Consider the following 20,967-nt stretch of genomic DNA (forward strand, 5'->3'; position numbering starts at 1 on the left):
AGGCCATGTGTCTGAGGGTAAGGCGAGGTTTACACTCTACAATGAACTGAGGCTGTGGCCTGTTCCAGCTGCTCCAGGCCGTGTGTCTGAGGGTAAGGTGAGGTTTACACTGCATTGAACTGAGGCTGTGGGCAGTTCCAGCGGCTCCAGGCCGTGTGTCTGAGGGTAAGGCGAGATTTACACTGCATTGAACTGAGGCTGTGGCCTGTTCCAGCGGCTCCAGGCTGTGTGTCTGAGAGTAAGACGAGGTTTACACTGCATTGAACTGAGGCTGTGGTCTGTTCCAGCAGTTCCAGGCCTTCTGTCTGAGAGTAAGACGAGGTTTCCACTGCATTGAACTGAGGCTGTGGCCAGTTCCAGCGGCTCCAGGACGTGTGTCTGAGGGTAAGGCGAGGTTTACATTGCATTGAACTGAGGCTGTGGCCTGTTCGAGCGGCTCCAGGCCGTGTGTCTGAGGGTAAGGCGAGGTTTACATTGCATTGAACTGCGGCTTTGGCCTGTTCCAGCGGCTCCAGGCCGTGTGTCTGAGGGTAAGGCGAGGTTTACACTGCATTGAACTGAGGCTGTGGTCTGTTCTGGTGTCTCCAGGCCGTGTGTCTGAGGGTAAGGCGAGATTTACACTCTGCATTGTACTGAGGCTTTGGCCTGTTCCAGCGGCACCAGGCCGGGTGTGTGAGGGTAAGGTGAGGTTTACATTGCATTGAACTGAGGCAGTGGGCAGTTCCAGCAGTTCCAAGCCGTGTGTCTGAGGGTAAGGCGAGGTTTACACTGCATTGAACTGAGGCTGTGGTCTGTTCTGGTGTCTCCAGGCCGTGTGTCTGAGGGTAAGGTGAGATTTACACTCTGCATTGTACTGAGGCTGTGGTCTGTTCCAGCTGCTCCAGGCCGGGTGTGTGAGGGTAAGGTGAGGTTTACACTGCATTGAACTGAGGCTGTGGTCTGTTCTAGCGACTCCAGGCCGTGTGTCAGAGGGTAAGGTGAGGTTTACACTGCATTGAACTGAGGCTGTGGTCTGTTCTAGCGTCTCCAGGCCGTGTGTCTGAGGGTAAGGGGAGGTTTACACTGCATTGAACTGAGGCTGTGGTCTGTTCTGGTGTCTCCAGGCGGTGTGTCTGAGGGTAAGGCGAGGTTTACACTCTACATTGAACTGAGGCTGTGGCCAGTTCTGTTGTCTCCAGGCGGTGTGTGTGAGGGTAAGGCGAGATTTACACTGCATTGAACTGAGGCTGTGGGCAGTTCCAGCGGTTCCAGGCCTTCTGTCTGAGAGTAAGGCGAGGTTTACACTGCATTGAACTGAGGCTGAGGCCAGTTCCAGCGGTTCCAGGCCGTGTGTCTGATGGTAAGGCGAGGTTTACACTGCATTGAACTGAGGCTGTGGCCTGTTCCAGCGGCTCCAGTCAGTGTGTCTGAGGGTAAGGTGAGGTTTACACTGCATTGAACTGAGGCTGTGGTCTGTTCCAGCGGCTCCAGGCCATGTGTCTGAGGGTAAGGCGAGGTTTACACTGCATTGAACTGAGGCTGTGGTCTGTTCCAGCGGTTCCAGGCAGTGTGTCTGAGGGTAAGACAAGGTTTACACTGCATTGAACTGAGGCTGTTGTCTGTTCCAGCTGCTCAAGGCCATGTGTCTGAGGGTAAGGTGAGGTTTACACTGCATTGAACTGAGGCTGTGGCCTGTTCCAGCGGATCTAGGCCGTGTGTCTCAGGGTAAGGTGAGGTTTACACTGCATTGAACTGAGGCTGTGGGCTGTTCCAGCGGCTCCAGGCCATGTGTCTGAGGGTAAGGCGAGATTTACACTGCATTGTACTGAGGCTTTGGCCAGTTCCAGCGGCTCCAGTCAGTGTGTGTGAGGGTAAGGTGAGGTTTACACTGCATTGAACTGAGGCTGTGGCCTGTTCCAGCGGCTCCAGGCCGTGTGTCTGAGGGTAAGGCGAGGTTTACATTGCATTGAACTGAGGCTGTGGCCTGTTCGAGCGGCTCCAGGCCGTGTGTCTGAGGGTAAGGCGAGGTTTACACTGCATTGAACTGAGGCTGTGGTCTGTTCTGGTGTCTCCAGGCCGTGTGTCTGAGGGTAAGGCGAGGTTTACACTGCATTGAACTGAGGCTGTGGTCTGTTCTGGTGTCTCCAGGCCGTGTGTCTGAGGGTAAGGTGAGATTTACACTCTGCATTGTACTGAGGCTTTGGCCTGTTCCAGCGGCACCAGGCCGGGTGTGTGAGGGTAAGGTGAGGTTTACATTGCATTGAACTGAGGCTTTGGCCTGTTCCAGCTGCTCCAGGCCCTCTGTCTGAGGGTAAGGCGAGGTTTACACTGCATTGAACTGAGGCTGTGGCCTGTTCGAATGGCTCCAGGCCATGTGTCTGAGGGTAAGGCGAGGTTTACACTCTACAATGAACTGAGGCTGTGGCCAGTTCAGGCGGCTCCAGGCCATGTGTCAGAGGGAAAGGCGAGATTTACACTGCATTGTACTGAGGCTTTGGCCAGTTCCAGCGGCTCCAGTCAGTGTGTGTGAGGGTAAGGTGAGGTTTACTCTGCATTGAACTGAGGCTGTGGGCAGTTCCAGCAGTTCCAGGCCTTCTGTCTGAGAGTAAGACGAGGTTTACACTGCATTGAACTGAGGCTGTGGCCAGTTCCAGCGGCTCCAAGCCGTGTGTCTGAGAGTAAGGCGAGGTTTACACTGCATTGAACTGAGGCTGTGGCCTGTTCCAGCGGCTCCAGGCTGTGTGTCTCAGGGTAAGGCGAGGTTTACACTCTACATTGAACTGAGGCTGTGGCCTGTTCCAGCTGCTCCAGGCCATGTGTCTGAGGGTAAGCTGAGGTTTACACTGCATTGAACTGAGGCTGTGGTCTGTTCCAGCGTCTCCAAGACGTGTGTCTGAGGGTAAGGCGAGGTTTCCACTGCATTGAACTGAGGCTGTGGCCAGTTCCAGCGGCTCCAGGCCGTGTGTCTGAGGGTAAGGCGAGGTTTCCACTGCATTGAACTGAGGCTGTGGTCTGTTCCTGCTGCTCCAGGCCGTGTGTCTGAGGGTAAGGCGAGGTTTACACTGCATTGAACTGAGGCTGTGGTCTGTTCTGGTGTCTCCAGGCCGTGTGTCTGAGGGTAAGGTGAGATTTACACTCTGCATTGTACTGAGGCTGTGGTCTGTTCCAGCTGCTCCAGGCCGGGTGTGTGAGGGTAAGGTGAGGTTTACACTGCATTGAACTGAGGCTGTGGTCTGTTCTAGCGACTCCAGGCCGTGTGTCAGAGGGTAAGGTGAGGTTTACACTGCATTGAACTGAGGCTGTGGTCTGTTCTAGCGTCTCCAGGCCGTGTGTCTGAGGGTAAGGGGAGGTTTACACTGCATTGAACTGAGGCTGTGGTCTGTTCTGGTGTCTCCAAGCGGTGTGTCTGAGGGTAAGGCGAGGTTTACACTCTACATTGAACTGAGGCTGTGGCCAGTTCTGTTGTCTCCAGGCGGTGTGTGTGAGGGTAAGGTGAGGTTTACACTGCATTGAACTGAGGCTGTGGTCTGTTCCAGCGGCTCCAGGCCATGTGTCTGAGGGTAAGGCGAGGTTTACACTGCATTGAACTGAGGCTGTGGTCTGTTCCAGCGGTTCCAGGCAGTGTGTCTGAGGGTAAGACAAGGTTTACACTGCATTGAACTGAGGCTGTGGTCTGTTCCAGCGGCTCCAGGCCATGTGTCTGAGGGTAAGGTGAGGTTTACACTGCATTGAACTGAGGCTGTGGCCTGTTCCAGCGGATCTAGGCCGTGTGTCTCAGGGTAAGGTGAGGTTTACACTGCATTGAACTGAGGCTGTGGGCTGTTCCAGCGGCTCCAGGCCATGTGTCTGAGGGTAAGGTGAGGTTTACACTGCATTGAACTGAGGCTGTGGCCTGTTCCAGCGGATCTAGGCCGTGTGTCTCAGGGTAAGGTGAGGTTTACACTGCATTGAACTGAGGCTGTGGGCTGTTCCAGCGGCTCCAGGCCATGTGTCTGAGGGTAAGGCGAGATTTACACTGCATTGTACTGAGGCTTTGGCCAGTTCCAGCGGCTCCAGTCAGTGTGTGTGAGGGTAAGGTGAGGTTTACACTGCATTGAACTGAGGCTGTGGCCTGTTCCAGCGGCTCCAGGCCGTGTGTCTGAGGGTAAGGCGAGGTTTACATTGCATTGAACTGAGGCTGTGGCCTGTTCGAGCGGCTCCAGGCCGTGTGTCTGAGGGTAAGGCGAGGTTTACACTGCATTGAACTGAGGCTGTGGTCTGTTCTGGTGTCTCCAGGCCGTGTGTCTGAGGGTAAGGCGAGGTTTACACTGCATTGAACTGAGGCTGTGGTCTGTTCTGGTGTCTCCAGGCCGTGTGTCTGAGGGTAAGGTGAGATTTACACTCTGCATTGTACTGAGGCTTTGGCCTGTTCCAGCGGCACCAGGCCGGGTGTGTGAGGGTAAGGTGAGGTTTACATTGCATTGAACTGAGGCTTTGGCCTGTTCCAGCTGCTCCAGGCCCTCTGTCTGAGGGTAAGGCGAGGTTTACACTGCATTGAACTGAGGCTGTGGCCTGTTCGAATGGCTCCAGGCCATGTGTCTGAGGGTAAGGCGAGGTTTACACTCTACAATGAACTGAGGCTGTGGCCAGTTCAGGCGGCTCCAGGCCATGTGTCAGAGGGAAAGGCGAGATTTACACTGCATTGTACTGAGGCTTTGGCCAGTTCCAGCGGCTCCAGTCAGTGTGTGTGAGGGTAAGGTGAGGTTTACTCTGCATTGAACTGAGGCTGTGGGCAGTTCCAGCAGTTCCAGGCCTTCTGTCTGAGAGTAAGACGAGGTTTACACTGCATTGAACTGAGGCTGTGGCCAGTTCCAGCGGCTCCAGGCCGTGTGTCTGAGGGTAAGGTGAGGTTTACATTGCATTGAACTGAGGCTGTGGTCTGTTCCAGCGTCTCCAGGCCGTGTGTCTGAGGGTAAGGCGAGGTTTACACTGCATTGAACTGAGGCTGTGGCCTGTTCCAGCGGCTCCAAGCCGTGTGTCTCAGGGTAAGGCGAGGTTTACACTGCATTGAACTGAGGCTGTGGTCTGTTCTGGTGTCTCCAGGCCGTGTGTCTGAGGGTAAGGTGAGATTTACACTCTGCATTGTACTGAGGCTGTGGTCTGTTCCAGCTGCTCCAGGCCGAGTGTGTGAGGGTAAGGCGAGGTTTCCACTGCATTGAACTGAGGCTGTGGTCTGTTCCAGCGGCTCCAGGCTGTGTGTCTCAGGGTAAGGCGAGGTTTACACTCTACATTGAACTGAGGCTGTGGTCTGTTCCAGCTGCTCCAGGCCATGTGTCTGAGGGTAAGGTGAGGTTTACACTGCACTGAACTGAGGCTGTGGTCTGTTCTAGCGACTCCAGGCCGTGTGTCAGAGGGTAAGGTGAGGTTTACACTGCATTGAACTGAGGCTGTGGTCTGTTCTAGCGTCTCCAGGCCGTGTGTCTGAGGGTAAGGGGAGGTTTACACTGCATTGAACTGAGGCTGTGGTCTGTTCTGGTGTCTCCAGGCGGTGTGTGTGAGGGTAAGGCGAGATTTACACTGCATTGAACTGAGGCTGTGGGCAGTTCCAGCGGTTCCAGGCCTTCTGTCTGAGAGTAAGGCGAGGTTTACACTGCATTGAACTGAGGCTGAGGCCAGTTCCAGCGGTTCCAGGCCGTGTGTCTGATGGTAAGGCGAGGTTTACACTGCATTGAACTGAGGCTGTGGCCTGTTCCAGCGGCTCCAGTCAGTGTGTCTGAGGGTAAGGTGAGGTTTACACTGCATTGAACTGAGGCTGTGGTCTGTTCCAGCGGCTCCAGGCCATGTGTCTGAGGGTAAGGCGAGGTTTACACTGCATTGAACTGAGGCTGTGGTCTGTTCCAGCGGTTCCAGGCAGTGTGTCTGAGGGTAAGACAAGGTTTACACTGCATTGAACTGAGGCTGTGGTCTGTTCCAGCTGCTCCAGGCCATGTGTCTGAGGGTAAAGTGAGGTTTACACTGCATTGAACTGAGGCTGTGGCCTGTTCCAGTGACTCCAGGCCGTGTGTCTGAGGGTAAGGCGAGGTTTACACTGCATTGTACTGAGGCTTTGGCCTGTTCCAGCGGCTCCAGGCCGGGCGTGTGAGGGTAAGGTGAGGTTTACATTGCATTGAACTGAGGCTTTGGCCTGTTCCAGCTGCTCCAGGCTGTGTGTCTCAGGGTAAGGCGAGGTTTACACTGCATTGAACTGAGGCTGTGGGCTGTTCCAGCGGCTCCAGGCCATGTGTCTGAGGGTAAGGCGAGATTTACACTGCATTGTACTGAGGCTTTGGCCAGTTCCAGCGGCTCCAGTCAGTGTGTGTGAGGGTAAGGTGAGGTTTACACTGCATTGAACTGAGGCTGTGGCCTGTTCCAGCGGCTCCAGGCCGTGTGTCTGAGGGTAAGGCGAGGTTTACATTGCATTGAACTGAGGCTGTGGCCTGTTCGAGCGACTCCAGGCCGTGTGTCTGAGGGTAAGGCGAGGTTTACACTGCATTGAACTGAGGCTGTGGTCTGTTCTGGTGTCTCCAGGCCGTGTGTCTGAGGGTAAGGCGAGATTTACACTCTGCATTGTACTGAGGCTTTGGCCTGTTCCAGCGGCACCAGGCCGGGTGTGTGAGGGTAAGGTGAGGTTTACATTGCATTGAACTGAGGCTTTGGCCTGTTCCAGCTGCTCCAGGCCCTCTGTCTGAGGGTAAGGCGAGGTTTACACTGCATTGAACTGAGGCTGTGGCCTGTTCGAATGGCTCCAGGCCATGTGTCTGAGGGTAAGGCGAGGTTTACACTCTACAATGAACTGAGGCTGTGGCCAGTTCAGGCGGCTCCAGGCCATGTGTCAGAGGGAAAGGCGAGATTTACACTGCATTGTACTGAGGCTTTGGCCAGTTCCAGCGGCTCCAGTCAGTGTGTGTGAGGGTAAGGTGAGGTTTACTCTGCATTGAACTGAGGCTGTGGGCAGTTCCAGCAGTTCCAGGCCTTCTGTCTGAGAGTAAGACGAGGTTTACACTGCATTGAACTGAGGCTGTGGCCAGTTCCAGCGGCTCCAGGCCGTGTGTCTGAGGGTAAGGTGAGGTTTACACTGCATTGAACTGAGGCTGTGGCCTGTTCGAGCGGCTCCATGCCGTATGTCTTAGGGTAAGGTGAGGTTTACACTGCATTGAACTGAGGCTGTGGTCTGTTCTGGTGTCTCCAGGCCGTGTGTCTGAGGGTAAGGCGAGATTTACACTCTGCATTGTACTGAGGCTTTGGCCTGTTCCAGCGGCACCAGGCCGGGTGTGTGAGGGTAAGGTGAGGTTTACATTGCATTGAACTGAGGCAGTGGGCAGTTCCAGCAGTTCCAAGCCGTGTGTCTGAGGGTAAGGCGAGGTTTCCACTGCATTGAACTGAGGCTGTGGTCTGTTCCTGCTGCTCCAGGCCATGTGTCTGAGGGTAAGGTGAGATTTACCCTCTGCATTGTACTGAGGCTGTCGTCTGTTCCAGCTGCTCCAGGCCGGGTGTGTGAGGGTAAGGTGAGGTTTACACTGCATTGAACTGAGGCTTTGGCCTGTTCCAGCGGCTCCAGGCCGGGTGTGTGAGGGTAAGGTGAGGTTTACATTGCATTGAACTGAGGCTGTGGGCAGTTCCAGCAGTTCCAGGCCCTCTGTCTGAGAGTAAGGCGAGGTTTACACTGCATTGAACTGAGGCTGTGGCCAGTTCCAGCGGCTCCAAGCCGTGTGTCTGAGAGTAAGGCGAGGTTTACACTGCATTGAACTGAGGCTGTGGCCTGTTCCAGCGGCTCCAAGCTGTGTGTCTCAGGGTAAGGCGAGGTTTACACTCTACATTGAACTGAGGCTGTGGCCTGTTCCAGCTGCTCCAGGCCATGTGTCTGAGGGTAAGCTGAGGTTTACACTGCATTGAACTGAGGCTGTGGTCTGTTCCAGCGTCTCCAAGACGTGTGTCTGAGGGTAAGGCGAGGTTTCCACTGCATTGAACTGAGGCTGTGGCCAGTTCCAGCGGCTCCAGGCCGTGTGTCTGAGGGTAAGGCGAGGTTTCCACTGCATTGAACTGAGGCTGTGGTCTGTTCCTGCTGCTCCAGGCCGTGTGTCTGAGGGTAAGGCGAGGTTTACATTGCATTGAACTGAGGCTGTGGTCTGTTCTGGTGTCTCCAGGCCGTGTGTCTGAGGGTAAGTTGAGATTTACACTCTGCATTGTACTGAGGCTGTGGTTTGTTCCAGCTGCTCCAGGCAGGGAGTGTGAGGGTAAGGTGAGGTTTACACTGCTTTGAACTGAGGCTTTGGCCTGTTCCAGCGGCTCCAGGCCGGGTGTGTTAGGGTAAGGTGAGGTTTACATTGCATTGAACTGAGGCTGTGGGCAGTTCCAGCAGTTCCAGGCCTTCTGTCTGAGAGTAAGGCGAGGTTTACACTGCATTGAACTGAGGCTGTGGCCAGTTCCAGCGGCTCCAAGCCGTGTGTCTGAGGGTAAGGCGAGGTTTCCACTGCATTGAACTGTGGCTGTGGTCTGTTCCAGCGGCTCCAGGCTTTGTGTCTCAGGGTAAGGCGAGGTTTACACTCTACATTGAACTGAGGCTGTGGTCTGTTCCAGCTGCTCCAGGCCATGTGTCTGAGGGTAAGGTGAGGTTTACACTGCATTGAACTGAGGCTGTGGTCTGTTCTGGTGTCTCCAGGCCGATTGTCTGAGGGTAAGGCGAGGTTTACACTGCATTGAACTGAGGCTGTGGCCTGTTCCAGTGACTCCAGGCCGTGTGTCTGAGGGTAAGGCGAGGTTTACACTGCATTGAACTGAGGCTGTGGCCTGTTCCAGTGACTCCAGGCCGTGTGTCTGAGGGTAAGGCGAGGTTTACACTGCATTGAACTGAGGCTGTGGCCTGTTCCAGCGGCTCCAGGCCGTGTGTCTGAGGGTAAGGCGAGGTTTACACTGCATTGTACTGAGGCTGTGGCCTGTTCCAGCGGCTCCAGGCCGTGTGTCTGAGGGTAAGGCGAGGTTTACACTGCATTGAACTGAGGCTGTGGTCTGTTCTAGCGTCTCCAGGCCGTGTGTCTGAGGGTAACGCGAGGTTTACACTGCATTGAACTGAGGCAGTGGTCTGTTCCAGCGGCTCCAGGCTGTGTGTCTCAGGGTAAGGCGAGGTTTACACTGCATTGAACTGAGGCTGTGGGCTGTTCCAGCGGCTCCAGGCCGTGTGTCTGAGGGTAAGGTGAGATTTACACTGCATTGTACTGAGGCTTTGGCCAGTTCCAGCGGCTCCAGTCAGTGTGTGTGAGGGTAAGGTGAGGTTTACACTGCATTGAACTGAGGCTGTGGGCAGTTCCAGCGGCTCCAGGCCGTGTGTCTGAGGGTAAGGCGAGGTTTACATTGCATTGAACTGAGGCTGTGGCCTGTTCGAGCTGCTCCAGGCCGTGTGTCTGAGGGTAAGGCGAGGTTTACACTGCATTGAACTGAGGCTGTGGTCTGTTCTGGTGTCTCCAGGCCGTGTGTCTGAGGGTAAGGCGAGATTTACACTCTGCATTGTACTGAGGCTTTGGCCTGTTCCAGCGGCACCAGGCCGGGTGTGTGAGGGTAAGGTGAGGTTTACATTGCATTGAACTGAGGCTTTGGCCTGTTCCAGCGGCACCAGGCCGGGTGTGTGAGGGTAAGGTGAGGTTTACATTGCATTGAACTGAGGCTTTGGCCTGTTCGAGCGGCTCCAGGCCGTGTGTCTGAGGGTAAGGCGATGTTTACACTGCATTGAACTGAGGCTGTGGCCAGTTCCAGCGGCTCCAGGCCATGTGTCTGAGGGTAAGGCGAGATTTACACTGCATTGTACTGAGGCTTTGGCCAGTTCCAGCGGCTCCAGTCAGTGTGTGTGAGGGTAAGGTGAGGTTTACTCTGCATTGAACTGAGGCTGTGGTCTGTTCCAGCAGTTCCAGGCCTTCTGTCTGAGAGTAAGACGACGTTTACACTGCATTGAACTGAGGCTGTGGTCTGTTCCAGCGTCTCCAGGCCGTGTGTCTGAGGGTAAGGGGAGGTTTACACTCTACATTGAACTGAGGCTGTGGTCTGTTCTGGTGTCTCCAGGCCATGTGTCTGAGGGTAAGGGGAGGTTTACACTCTGCATTGTACTGAGGCTGTGGTCTGTTCCAGCGGCACCAGGCCCTGTGTGTGAGGGTAAGGTGAGGTTTACACTGCATTGAACTGAGGCTTTGGCCTGTTCTAGCTGCTCCAGGCCGTGTGTCTGAGGGTAAGGGGAGGTTTATACTGCATTGAACTGAGGATGTGGCCTGTTCTAGCTGCTCCAGGCCGTGTGTCTGAGGGTAAGGTGAGGTTTACACTGCATTGAACTGAGGATGTGGTCTGTTCCAGCGGCTCCAGGCCATGTGTCTGAGGTCTCTGTGAGGTCTATTCAGCTCTGCTCTCTACTAAGGCTGAGGCTGTGGATTCACTTTTGATCTGGATGCTGTTGGGTGATGGTAAAGTCAGATGCATTCTTATTACAGTTGAGTAAAGTGAATTACAGAGGCATGAGAGAGGAGCAGGACAGAGTTGATTGGGAAATGAAACTAGCAGAGATGCTGGCAGACCAGCAATGCCTGGAATTTCTGGAAGATACTTGGAAACCGCTGTATAGATATATCCCAGAGAAGAGTAAGTATTCTAAAGGGAGGATTAGGCAACTGTGACTGACAAGGGAAGTCAATGACAGCATAAAAGCAAATGAGAGTGCATATAATATAACAAAAACATCAGTGGGAAGTTAGAGGATTCAGATTGTAATAAACAGAAAGCAACTAAAAATCCATAAGGAGAGAAAAGATGAAATATTAAATTAAGCTATCTCATAATATAAAAGATCATACAGGAAGTTTTTTAGATGTAACAGAGTAAAGGAGATGTGAGTGTAGATATTGGACCACTGGAAATGATGCTGCAGGCACAGTAGTGGAGACAAAGAAATAGCTGATGAACTTAACAAGTATTTTGTGTCAGTCTTCTTTGTGGAAGACACCAGCAGTGTGCCAGAGGTCTGTGAGTGTCAGGGGGCAGAAGTGAGTATAGTTCCTATTACCAAGAAGTTGAAAGATCTGATGGTAGATAAGTCACCTACAGCAGATGGACTACAGCCCAGAGTTCTGAAAGTGGTGGCTGAAGAGATTGTGGAGACATTCGTAATGACCTTATAGAAATCACAAGATTCTGGAATGGCTTGGAGAAGTGGAAAATTGTAAATGTCACTCTACTCTTTAAGAAGGGAGGGAGGCTGAAAAAAGAAAGTTATAGGCCTGTTAGCCCAATCTCTGTGTTTGGTAAGATGTTATTAAGAATCAAGTTTCAGTGTACTTGCGAACACATGAAAAAGTCTGCATGGAAAACCTTGCAGGGAGCCCTACGAGGATTTCCCTTCAGGAGAAATGTTGTCTGAGATAATTTGTTGGATTTCTTTGAGGAAATTAAAGCAGAATAGACAAAGGAGAGTTAGGGGATGTTGCTTATTTGACTAGGTGCCTCACATGAGGCTGCTTATGATTTTAAAAGCCCATGGTATTACAGGAAAGATATAGACATGGATAGAAGATTGGCTAACTGGCAGGAGGCAAAGAGTGGGAATAAAGGGGGGCTAATCTGATTGGCTGTTCGTGTTCTGCAAGGGCTGCTATCGAGACTGTTTCTTTTCACATTATATGTCAATGATTTAGATGATGCAATTGACTAAGTGGCTAAGTTTGCAGATGATGCAATGACAGTTGATGCTGAGGAGCAGAGACTCTGCAGGAGGACAGACAGATTGGGAGAATGGGCAAAGAAGTGGCAGATGGAAAATGGAGGGAAGTGGATGGTCATGTACTTCCACAGAAGGAATAAAGGCACGGACAATTTTTTAAATAGGGAGAAAATTCAAAAATCAGAGGTGCAGAGACTTGCAAGTCCTTGTGCAGATTCCCTAATGGTTATTTGCAGGCTGAGTTGGTGGTAACGAAGGGAAATGCAGAGTATAATACCAAGCTTTATAAGGCATTGGTCAGACCACACTTGGAGCAGTTCTTGACCAATTTTCTAAGAAAAAAATGTGCTGGCATTGATAGGGTCCAAAGGAGGTTCACAAGAATGATTTCAGGAATGGAAGAGTTAACATATGAAGAGCATTTGGTGAATTTAGAAGAATGAAGGCAGATCTCACTGAAGCCTATTGAATGTTGAAAGGCTTGTGGAGCCAATGTGGAGATGTTTCCTACTGTGCATGAGTGTGGGATCTGAAGGCCCAGCCTCAGAAAAGAAGAACTTCCATTCAGAACAAAGGTGAGGAGGAATACCGAATCTGTGGAATTTATTGCCATGAATGGCTGTGGAGTCCAAGACATTGACACATTTAAAGCAGAGGTTAATAGCTTCTTGATTAATAAGGACATCAAGGGTTACAGGGAGAAGGTAAGATACTGGGGTTCAGATGGGTAATAAATCAGCCATGATGGAATGGTGATGAGATTAGATGGGCTGAATGGTCGCATTTTGCTCTGATGACTTACTGTCCTGTTCTATTGTCATTCACCTCAGCTCTCAATGGATTCCACGAATCACCACCTGACAAAGGGAGTGACACCAGGCCAGCAGAATGCTGGGCCAGAAAATATAAATTATACTGATAATACCACACTGTCTCGACTCAAAACTATCAACTCAGCCTCCCCTCTATCGGTATAGTTTCCATTGATCCAGCACCGACAGTCACAGTCTTTAAGACTGAGCAACAGGAGATCATGGCTATGGTGACTAAGTTTTACCTACTCTTCCATTAATACCTCGCTCCCTCTGGGGCCGCATTATAGTGCCAACCCTGTGTTGAAGGAAGAAAGCTCCAAATTCATCACAACCTCATGTGAAGAACCCAACTTGAAAGGAGATAAATCAGTATTTTCAATCCACTTACAACTTATCTCTAAAGATTAAAACTCACCATTTGTCTGTCTGCACCCAGTGCCACAGATCTGCTCTTCATTCTCTTGTCTGCCATCAAGAACATTGTCTCCTGCACAGAACAGGATAATCAGACACCGAGTGAGGGCACAGGATAATCAGACACCGAGTGAGGGGACAGGATATCCAGACACCGAGTGAGGGGTCAGGATTTTCAGACACCGAGTGAGGGGACAGGATTTTCAGACACCGAGTGAGGGGACAGGATATCCAGACACCAAGTGAGGGAACAGGATATCCAGACACCGAGTGAGGGGACAGGATATTCAGACACCAAGTGAGGGAACAGGATATCCAGACACCGAGTGAGGGCACAGGATAATCAGACACCGAATGAGGGAACAGGATATCCAGACACCAAGTGAGGGAACAGGATATCCAGACACCGAGTGAGGGGACAGGATATTCAGACACCGAGTGAGGGGTCAGGATTTTCAGACACCGAGTGAGGGGACAGGATTTTCAGACACCGAGTGAGGGGACAGGATATCCAGACACCAAGTGAGGGACAGGATATTCAGACACCGAGTGAGGGGACAGGATATCCAGAAACCGAGTGAGGGGACAGGATAATCAGACATCGAGTGAGGGACAGGATATCCAGACACCAAGTGAGGGAACAGGATATCCAGACACCGAGTGAGGGGTCAGGATTTTCAGACACCGAGTGAAGGATAAGAATATTCAGACACCGAGTGAGGGGACAGGATATACAGACACCAAGTGAGGGGACATGATTATCAGACACCGAGTGAGGGAACAGGATATCTAAACACAGAGTGAGGGGACAGGATAATCAGACACTGAGTGAGGGGACAGGATATCCAGACACCGAGTGAAGGACAGGATATCCAGACACCGAGTGAGGTGACAGGATATTCAGACACCGAGTGAGTGGACAGGATATACAGACACCGAGTGAATGGGCAGGATATACAGACAGCTAGTGAGTGGACAGGATACACAGACACCGAGTGTAAGGACAGGATATACAGACGCTGAATTAGGGAACACGATATTCAGACACCCAGTGAGGGATAAGGATATTCAGACACCGAGTGAGGGATCAGGATAATCAGACACCGAGTGAGGGACAGGATATCCAGACACCGAGTGAGGGAACAGGATATCCAGACACCGAGTGAGGGAACAGGATATTCAGACACCAAGTGAGGGGCAGATATTCAGACACCGAGTGAGGGAACAGGATAATCAGACACCGAGTGAAGGGCAGGATATTCAGACAGCGAGTGAGGGATCAGGATAATCAGACACCGAGTGAGGGGCAGGATATCCAGACACCGAGTGAGGGGCAGGATATTCAGACACCGAGTGAGGGGCAGATATTCAGACACCGAGTGAGGGAACAGGATAATCAGACACCGAGTGAGGGGCAGGATATCCAGACACCGAGTGAGGGAACAGGATAATCAGACACCGAGTGAGGGGACAGGATATTCAGACACCGAGTGAGGGAACAGGATATCCAGACACCGAGTGAGGGAACAGGATATTCAGACACCGAGTGAGGGACAGGATAATCAGACACCGAGTGAGGGAACAGGATATCTAAACACAGAGTGAGGGGACAGGATAATCAGACACTGAGTGAGGGGACAGGATATCCAGACACCGAGTGAAGGACAGGATATCCAGACACCGAGTGAGGTGACAGGATATTCAGACACCGAGTGAGTGGACAGGATATACAGACACCGAGTGAATGGGCAGGATATACAGACAGCTAGTGAGTGGACAGGATACACAGACACCGAGTGTAAGGACAGGATATACAGACGCTGAATTTGGGAACACGATATTCAGACACCCAGTGAGGGATAAGGATATTCAGACACCGAGTGACGGAACAGGATATCCAGACACAGAGTGAGGGAAAATGATATTCAGGCACAGAGTGAGGGGACAGGATATTCATGCACCAAATGAGGTGAAAGGATATCCAGACACCGAGTGAGCGGACAGGATATCCAGACACCGAGTGAGGGGAAAGGATATTCAGACACCGAGTGAGGGAACAGGATATTCAGACACCGAGTGAGGGGACAGGATTTTCAGACGCCGAGTGAAGGATAAGAATATTCAGACACTGAGTGAGGGGACAGGATATTCAGACACCAAGTGAGGGAACAGGATATACCGACACCAAGTGAGGGGCAGATATTCAGACACCAAGTGAGGGAACAGGATAATCAGACACCGAGTGAGGGGACAGGATATTCAGACACCGAGTGAGGGAACAGGATATTCAGACACCGAGTGAGGGGCAGATATTCAGGCACCGAGTGAGGGAACAGGATATCCAGACACCGAGTGAGGGAACAGGATATTCAGACACCGAGTGAGGGGCAGATATTCAGGCACCGAATGAGGGAACAGGATATCCAGACACCGAGTCAGGGAAAATGATATTCAGGCACCGAGTGAGGGAACAGGATATCCAGACACCGAGGGAAGGAACAGGATATCCAGACAGTGAATGAGTGGACAGGATATCCAGACACCAAGTGAGGGAACAGGATATCCAGACACCGAGTGAGGGGACAGGATTTTCAGATGCCGAGTGAAGGATAAGAATATTCAGACACTGAGTGAGGGGACAGGATATTCAGACACCAAGTGAGGGAACAGGATATACCGACACCAAGTGAGGGGACAGGACATCCAGACTCCTAGTGAGGGAACAGAAAATCCAGACACTGAGTGAAGGGACAGGATATTCTGAGACCAAGTGAGGGGATAGGATATTCAGACACCGAATGAGGGGAAAGGATATCCAGACACCGAGTGAGGGGAAAGGATATCCAGACACCGAGGGAAGGAACAGGATATCCAGACACCAAGTGAGGGAACAGGATATCCAGACACTGAGTGAAGGGACAGGATATTCTGAGACCGAGGGGATAGGATATTCAGACACTGAGTGAGGGGAAAGGATATCCAGACACCGAGTGAGGGGACAGGACATCCAGACACCGAGTGAGGGGACAGGATATCCAGACACCAAGTGAGGGAACAGGATATACAGACACCAAGTGAGGGGACAGGACATCCAGACAGCAAGTGAGTCGAAAGGATATCTAGATACTGAGTGAGGGAACAGGATATTCAGGCACCGAGCGAGGTCTCTTTGTCTGCTGCAGAGAACAGAATATTCAGACATTGAGTGAGGGAAGCTGACACAATGAAATGGCTTCTGTGTAATGCTCGTTGCTGAGGTAACGGTTTCTCTGTAGCGGTATTGTTTGGGTTATGGCTGGAGATAATAGGACTGTGGATGCACGTTCGCCAATCAGTATTTTGTTGCCCTATCTAATGAATCTGTAAGGAGTTTTTGGGCTTCCTTTGCCGGGGAGCGGTGAAGTTAAAGACACAAATGGAGTGATTTGGTAGACCGCTGGACGGTGTGGAGTTGGAGCGAGGGTCTGAAGGGCCGTGACGATTGGAGGAGGTTGATGGTGAGCGATCGACTTCTCTGTGAGCTCCGACTTTGTGCAAGAGACTGTTTAATAAGATTGGGCCCTTTTTTAATTTTGTTTCTCTACTAAACATGTCAAAGTAAGAATGATAAAACTGGGAGACCGTTTCGCTGAACACCTACGCTCGGTCCGCCAGAGAAAGCAGGATCTCCCAGTGGCCACACATTTTAATTCCACGTCCCATTCCCATTCTGATATGTCTATCCATGGCGTCCTCTATTGTCAAAATGAATCCACACTCAGGTTGGAAGAACAACACCTTATATACCGGCTGGGTACCCTGCAACCTGATGGCATGAACATTGACTTCCCTAACTTTCGTTAATGCCCCTCCTCCCCTTCTTACCCCATCCCTGACATATTTAGTTGATTGTTTTTTTCTCTCTCTCTGCCCATCACTCTGCCTGTTCTCCATCTCCCTCTGGTGCTCCCTCCCCCTTTCTTTCTCCCGAGGTCTCCCGTCCCATGATCCTTTCCTTTCTCCAGCTCTGTATCCCTTTTGCCAATCACCTTTCCAGCTCTTAGCTTCACCCCTCCCCCTCCGGTCTTCTCCTATCATTTTGCATTTCCCCTTACACCCACTACTTTCAAATCTCTTACTATCTTTCCTTTCAGTTAGTCCTGCGAAGGGTCTCGGCCCGAAACGTCGACAGTGCTTCTCCCTATAGATGCTGCCTGGCCTGCTGTGTTCTACCAGCATTTTGTGTGTGTTGCTTGAATTTCCAGCATCTGCAGATTTCCTCATGTTTGCTCTAGGAATTTAAGTTGGACTGCTTTTGGAAGTGCACATTAATCTGTGATGTCATTAATACTTATCGTCAGCCCTCTAACATGGCAGGGCCCAGGCCTGGGCGCAGAGAAATCAGTGCGTAGTGGGATGGAGAAAATGATGAAGCATCAGAGATTCCAAATTAAGGCATTTGCTTAATTTACAGCTGGAGTGAGTCAGCAGGCTCAGAGTTCTGGGTGAATGTGACTGTGCATGCTAGGACAGCAGAGGCCTAGGTCGCTGTTCAGGAGGATTGACACATGCCAGGTACATATTGTTGTATTTAGGTTTAGAAGATGAAACAACATCCTCATCCCACCTGTGTTCTTTGGAGTGTTTGGGAGCTTCAGTGAGCCAATAGAAGGCAGAAGCGAGCTGAGCCTCCCTGGGGTGAGATGACGGTAAATTTTCATAGCACTTTCCATTCCATGCTGGGTGCAATTCTGCTGGGCACACTGTGCATTATAGATCCAGCAGTGCCGAGTTTGCAACTGTGAAAGATATCAGACATGCACCGAACCTCAGTGGAGGGTCTACAGCAGAAACGGTGAACAGCTTTGAGTTCTTGGTTGTCAACATTTCGGAGGATCAAGCCTGGGCCCAGATGTAATGACAAACAAGGTGCAGAAACACTTCCACTTGTTTTAAAAGTTTTGGGATATTCAGCATGTCAACAAAGACTCAGAGAAACTTCTAAAGACTGAAAAGCACTCTGACTGGTTGCATCACAGAAAACCCCACAGGAATGCTACACAGAATGGTTCCATCATCAAGGACATCTGCAAGAGGCAATATCTCAGGAGGGCATCATCGAGGACCCTCACCATCTGGGCCAAGACCTTTTTCCAGTTCCACCATCAGGCAGAACGTACAGGGTCCTGAAGACCCCACCTCAAGGTTCAACAAGAGCTCCATCCTCACTGTCATCAGGTTCTTGAACAAACCTCAAAACTATCTCAGATTACATTTCTTTGTTTCTTTCTCTCAACTATTAGTAATGTAATTGCACCTACTTTTTCTGTTTTGGTGTGTAAATCTATAATTTAAGTTTATGTTAACTTAGGTTTGTTATGTTTGTAATATACTTTGCTGAAAAGAGCGGATTTTTGTAGCATTTCTATCCTGTGTATCTTTGCCAATGACAATAAACTTAAATTTCTTACACAACACAGGAACAGGCTTTTTGGCCCAACTTGTCTTGTCGACCAAGTTGCCTACCTAAGCTAGTCACGTTTCCCTGTGATTATATGTGGATATCCAGGGAAGAGAGAAGGGATAATAATCTGCCTCACCAACAGTGACTAATCAAAGAAGGAAAAATCTGCAGATGTTGGAAACCTACTACATTGATTCTGTTTCCAACCCATTGATGATGTCCAGTCTATTCAGCATTTTGAGCATTGTAATATTTATATTAGAAGGAGTGAGTAAAACTCTTATAAATACCTAGTGTACCGGATTGGCTTCCTCTGCCTGCAAGGCGTCGCTTGTATAATGTGTGAACCACCTTGGCACTGCCGAAGTGTTTGAACCTGCACTTGACATTATTGTAATACCATTCCAAAGACTGGGTCCTCAGGAGCCTAGAGAAACAAGGACGGATTCAGCCAGCTAAACAAAATGTAGTCACAAAACATCACTTATACATTATTGTGTTCAATACAATAAGACACAAACAGGTTAAATCAAAGCTTACAAAATGAAAGGAACTAATTACTCAATCCAAGTAGGTGCATTCAATGTTCATTTTTGTGATGGTTATGTGACCCAAGTGACATTTCAACCAACACTGATCAATGCTGGTGAGATAGCATATCAGCCAGCCACATCAACAGGGAGAGTGAGTTAACAATGCACGGGGGTGTGACTGAGGCATGTGAGGAAGTTGAGCCTGGGGGAGTCGAGCATTGCTGCAGAGATGGGAAAGGTTGTGTCATGAGATGGAGGCAATATGGGACCTCTCAAAGATCTCAGATAGGGTTGAATCACAATGAAATAATGTATTCATATCTACACATCACTCAGATTAATTCCTTGTCACTCCAGTGGCAAATGGAAATGAGGATTGGCTAGGGAATTGGAGTTGATGTACATTGAATGGAGGAACAGATTCAAAGGGCAAATGCCTATCATGACACTTTTAACTTACTGCTGCATACATCCTGCTATCATGGAATGATGAGATGGACCGGTGACCTATCTTGTCACGGTCTTCGACTGCATCTTATTGTTTGCCGACACTGCACTTCTCCATAACTGTAAAACTTTATTCTGCATTCTGACAGTGTTTTTACTTTACTGCCTCAAGCTAATTTTGTATTAAAATTTTGTATGGATGGCATGAAAAAGAAAGCTTTTCATTGCATCAGGATACATGTGACAATAATAAATCAACTTACCAATTTATCTGCAAAGGAGATTTACAAGGATGTTTCCTGGATTGGGGAGCATGCCTTATGAGAATAGGTTGAGTGAACTCAGCCTTTTCTCCTTGGAGCGATGGAGGATGAGAGGTGACCCATTAGATGACGTGAGGTATTGATCATGTGGATAGTCAGAGGCTTTTTCCCAGGGCTGAAATGGCTAGCATGAGAGGGCACAGTTTTAAGTTGCTGGGGAGTAGGTACAGAGGAGATGTCAGGGGTAAGTTTTTTACAGAGAGTGGTGAGTGCGTGGAATGGGCTGCTGGTGACGGTGGTGGAAGCAGATACGATAGGGTCTTTTAAGAGACTCCTGGATAGGTGCATGGAGCTTAGAAAAATTGAGGGCTATGGGTAACCCTAGGTAATTTCTAAAGTAAGTACATGCTCAGCACAGTATTGTGGGCCGAAGGGCCTGTATTGTGCTGTAGGTTTTCGATGTTTCTATGTTTTTATCTTGTAAAAGCAGACAAAACCTTGATATCACATAACTTGAGGCCAGTAATACTCACTGCACCTTGTGTAAAATGCAATTAGTACACTATATGGGTCGTTTTATGATGATGTCTGTGCAGAACACACCTAACATGCAGGAGGCTAGAGGTGCAGCATGATGAATGTTCATTGAACTAGCACTGGTTCATTAATCACAACAATCACTACCACAAATATAGCAGCAAACAATTTCCCACAGACCCATACAAAACAGGTATGAAACTGGTACGACACACAACGGCTGCTCTTTGAGTTTGCAGCTTCACCCAGACAAACTGATTGTAAAGTGTGCAAAAGCTGAATAAAGTGAAAGGACTAACAAAGGGGAAATTAAATGATAATTTCAGAAGTGACTCCTCTTGTGGGGAAAAGATGATAAATAGGTGCTTGTGCATATGGATGATTTAACGATCATCACAGTGTTAAGGAGAAGGACACTATTCTTCCTCATCTCCAGATGATCCAAATCTTACCACAAAAATCTTGCCTGATCAGTTTGTTTGGATTCTTTGAAGAAATACCAGGGGGGACGTCACATGATGACGTAGGATCGAGACGCTGGAACCCAGCCCTCCCGTAAAAAAGTTAATAAATTAATGTTTAAGTGAAGAAAAGTTAGTCAATACTTTTTTAAGGTTACTTATAAACTACTCCGGATTGTTTTAAGCTATGTCTCATAAACAGAGGACGAAGAAAACTACTACCGCGAAGAGAGCCAAAGCTGGAACAGAATCATGGCCTACTTCTACCGAAGAACCGCGGACTCAGGTACAATACATCACCGGTGAAACAGAACAGGAAACTGCGGCAGCATCGGCCATTTCTAAAGGAGAAGATCAACGAGAAT

General features: G+C 50.0%; 1 protein-coding gene across 1 annotated transcript in view; it reads right to left on the bottom strand.

Annotated features, from left to right (window-relative positions):
• The window catches only part of LOC132378624 (rab effector MyRIP-like), a 561,180-nt gene that overhangs the window by 130,860 nt on the left and 409,353 nt on the right, over positions 1-20,967 (bottom strand). Inside the window, exons 4-5 of the mRNA XM_059945729.1 lie at positions 18,652-18,788; positions 12,920-12,991 (exon numbers count right to left, since the gene is read on the bottom strand). Of these exons, the coding sequence (XP_059801712.1) occupies positions 12,920-12,991; positions 18,652-18,788 (209 nt within the window). The remainder of the gene's footprint in view (positions 1-12,919; positions 12,992-18,651; positions 18,789-20,967) is intronic.

This window comes from Hypanus sabinus, chromosome 20 (genome assembly GCF_030144855.1).
Source record: "Hypanus sabinus isolate sHypSab1 chromosome 20, sHypSab1.hap1, whole genome shotgun sequence".
Taxonomy (NCBI): Eukaryota; Metazoa; Chordata; class Chondrichthyes; order Myliobatiformes; family Dasyatidae; genus Hypanus; species Hypanus sabinus.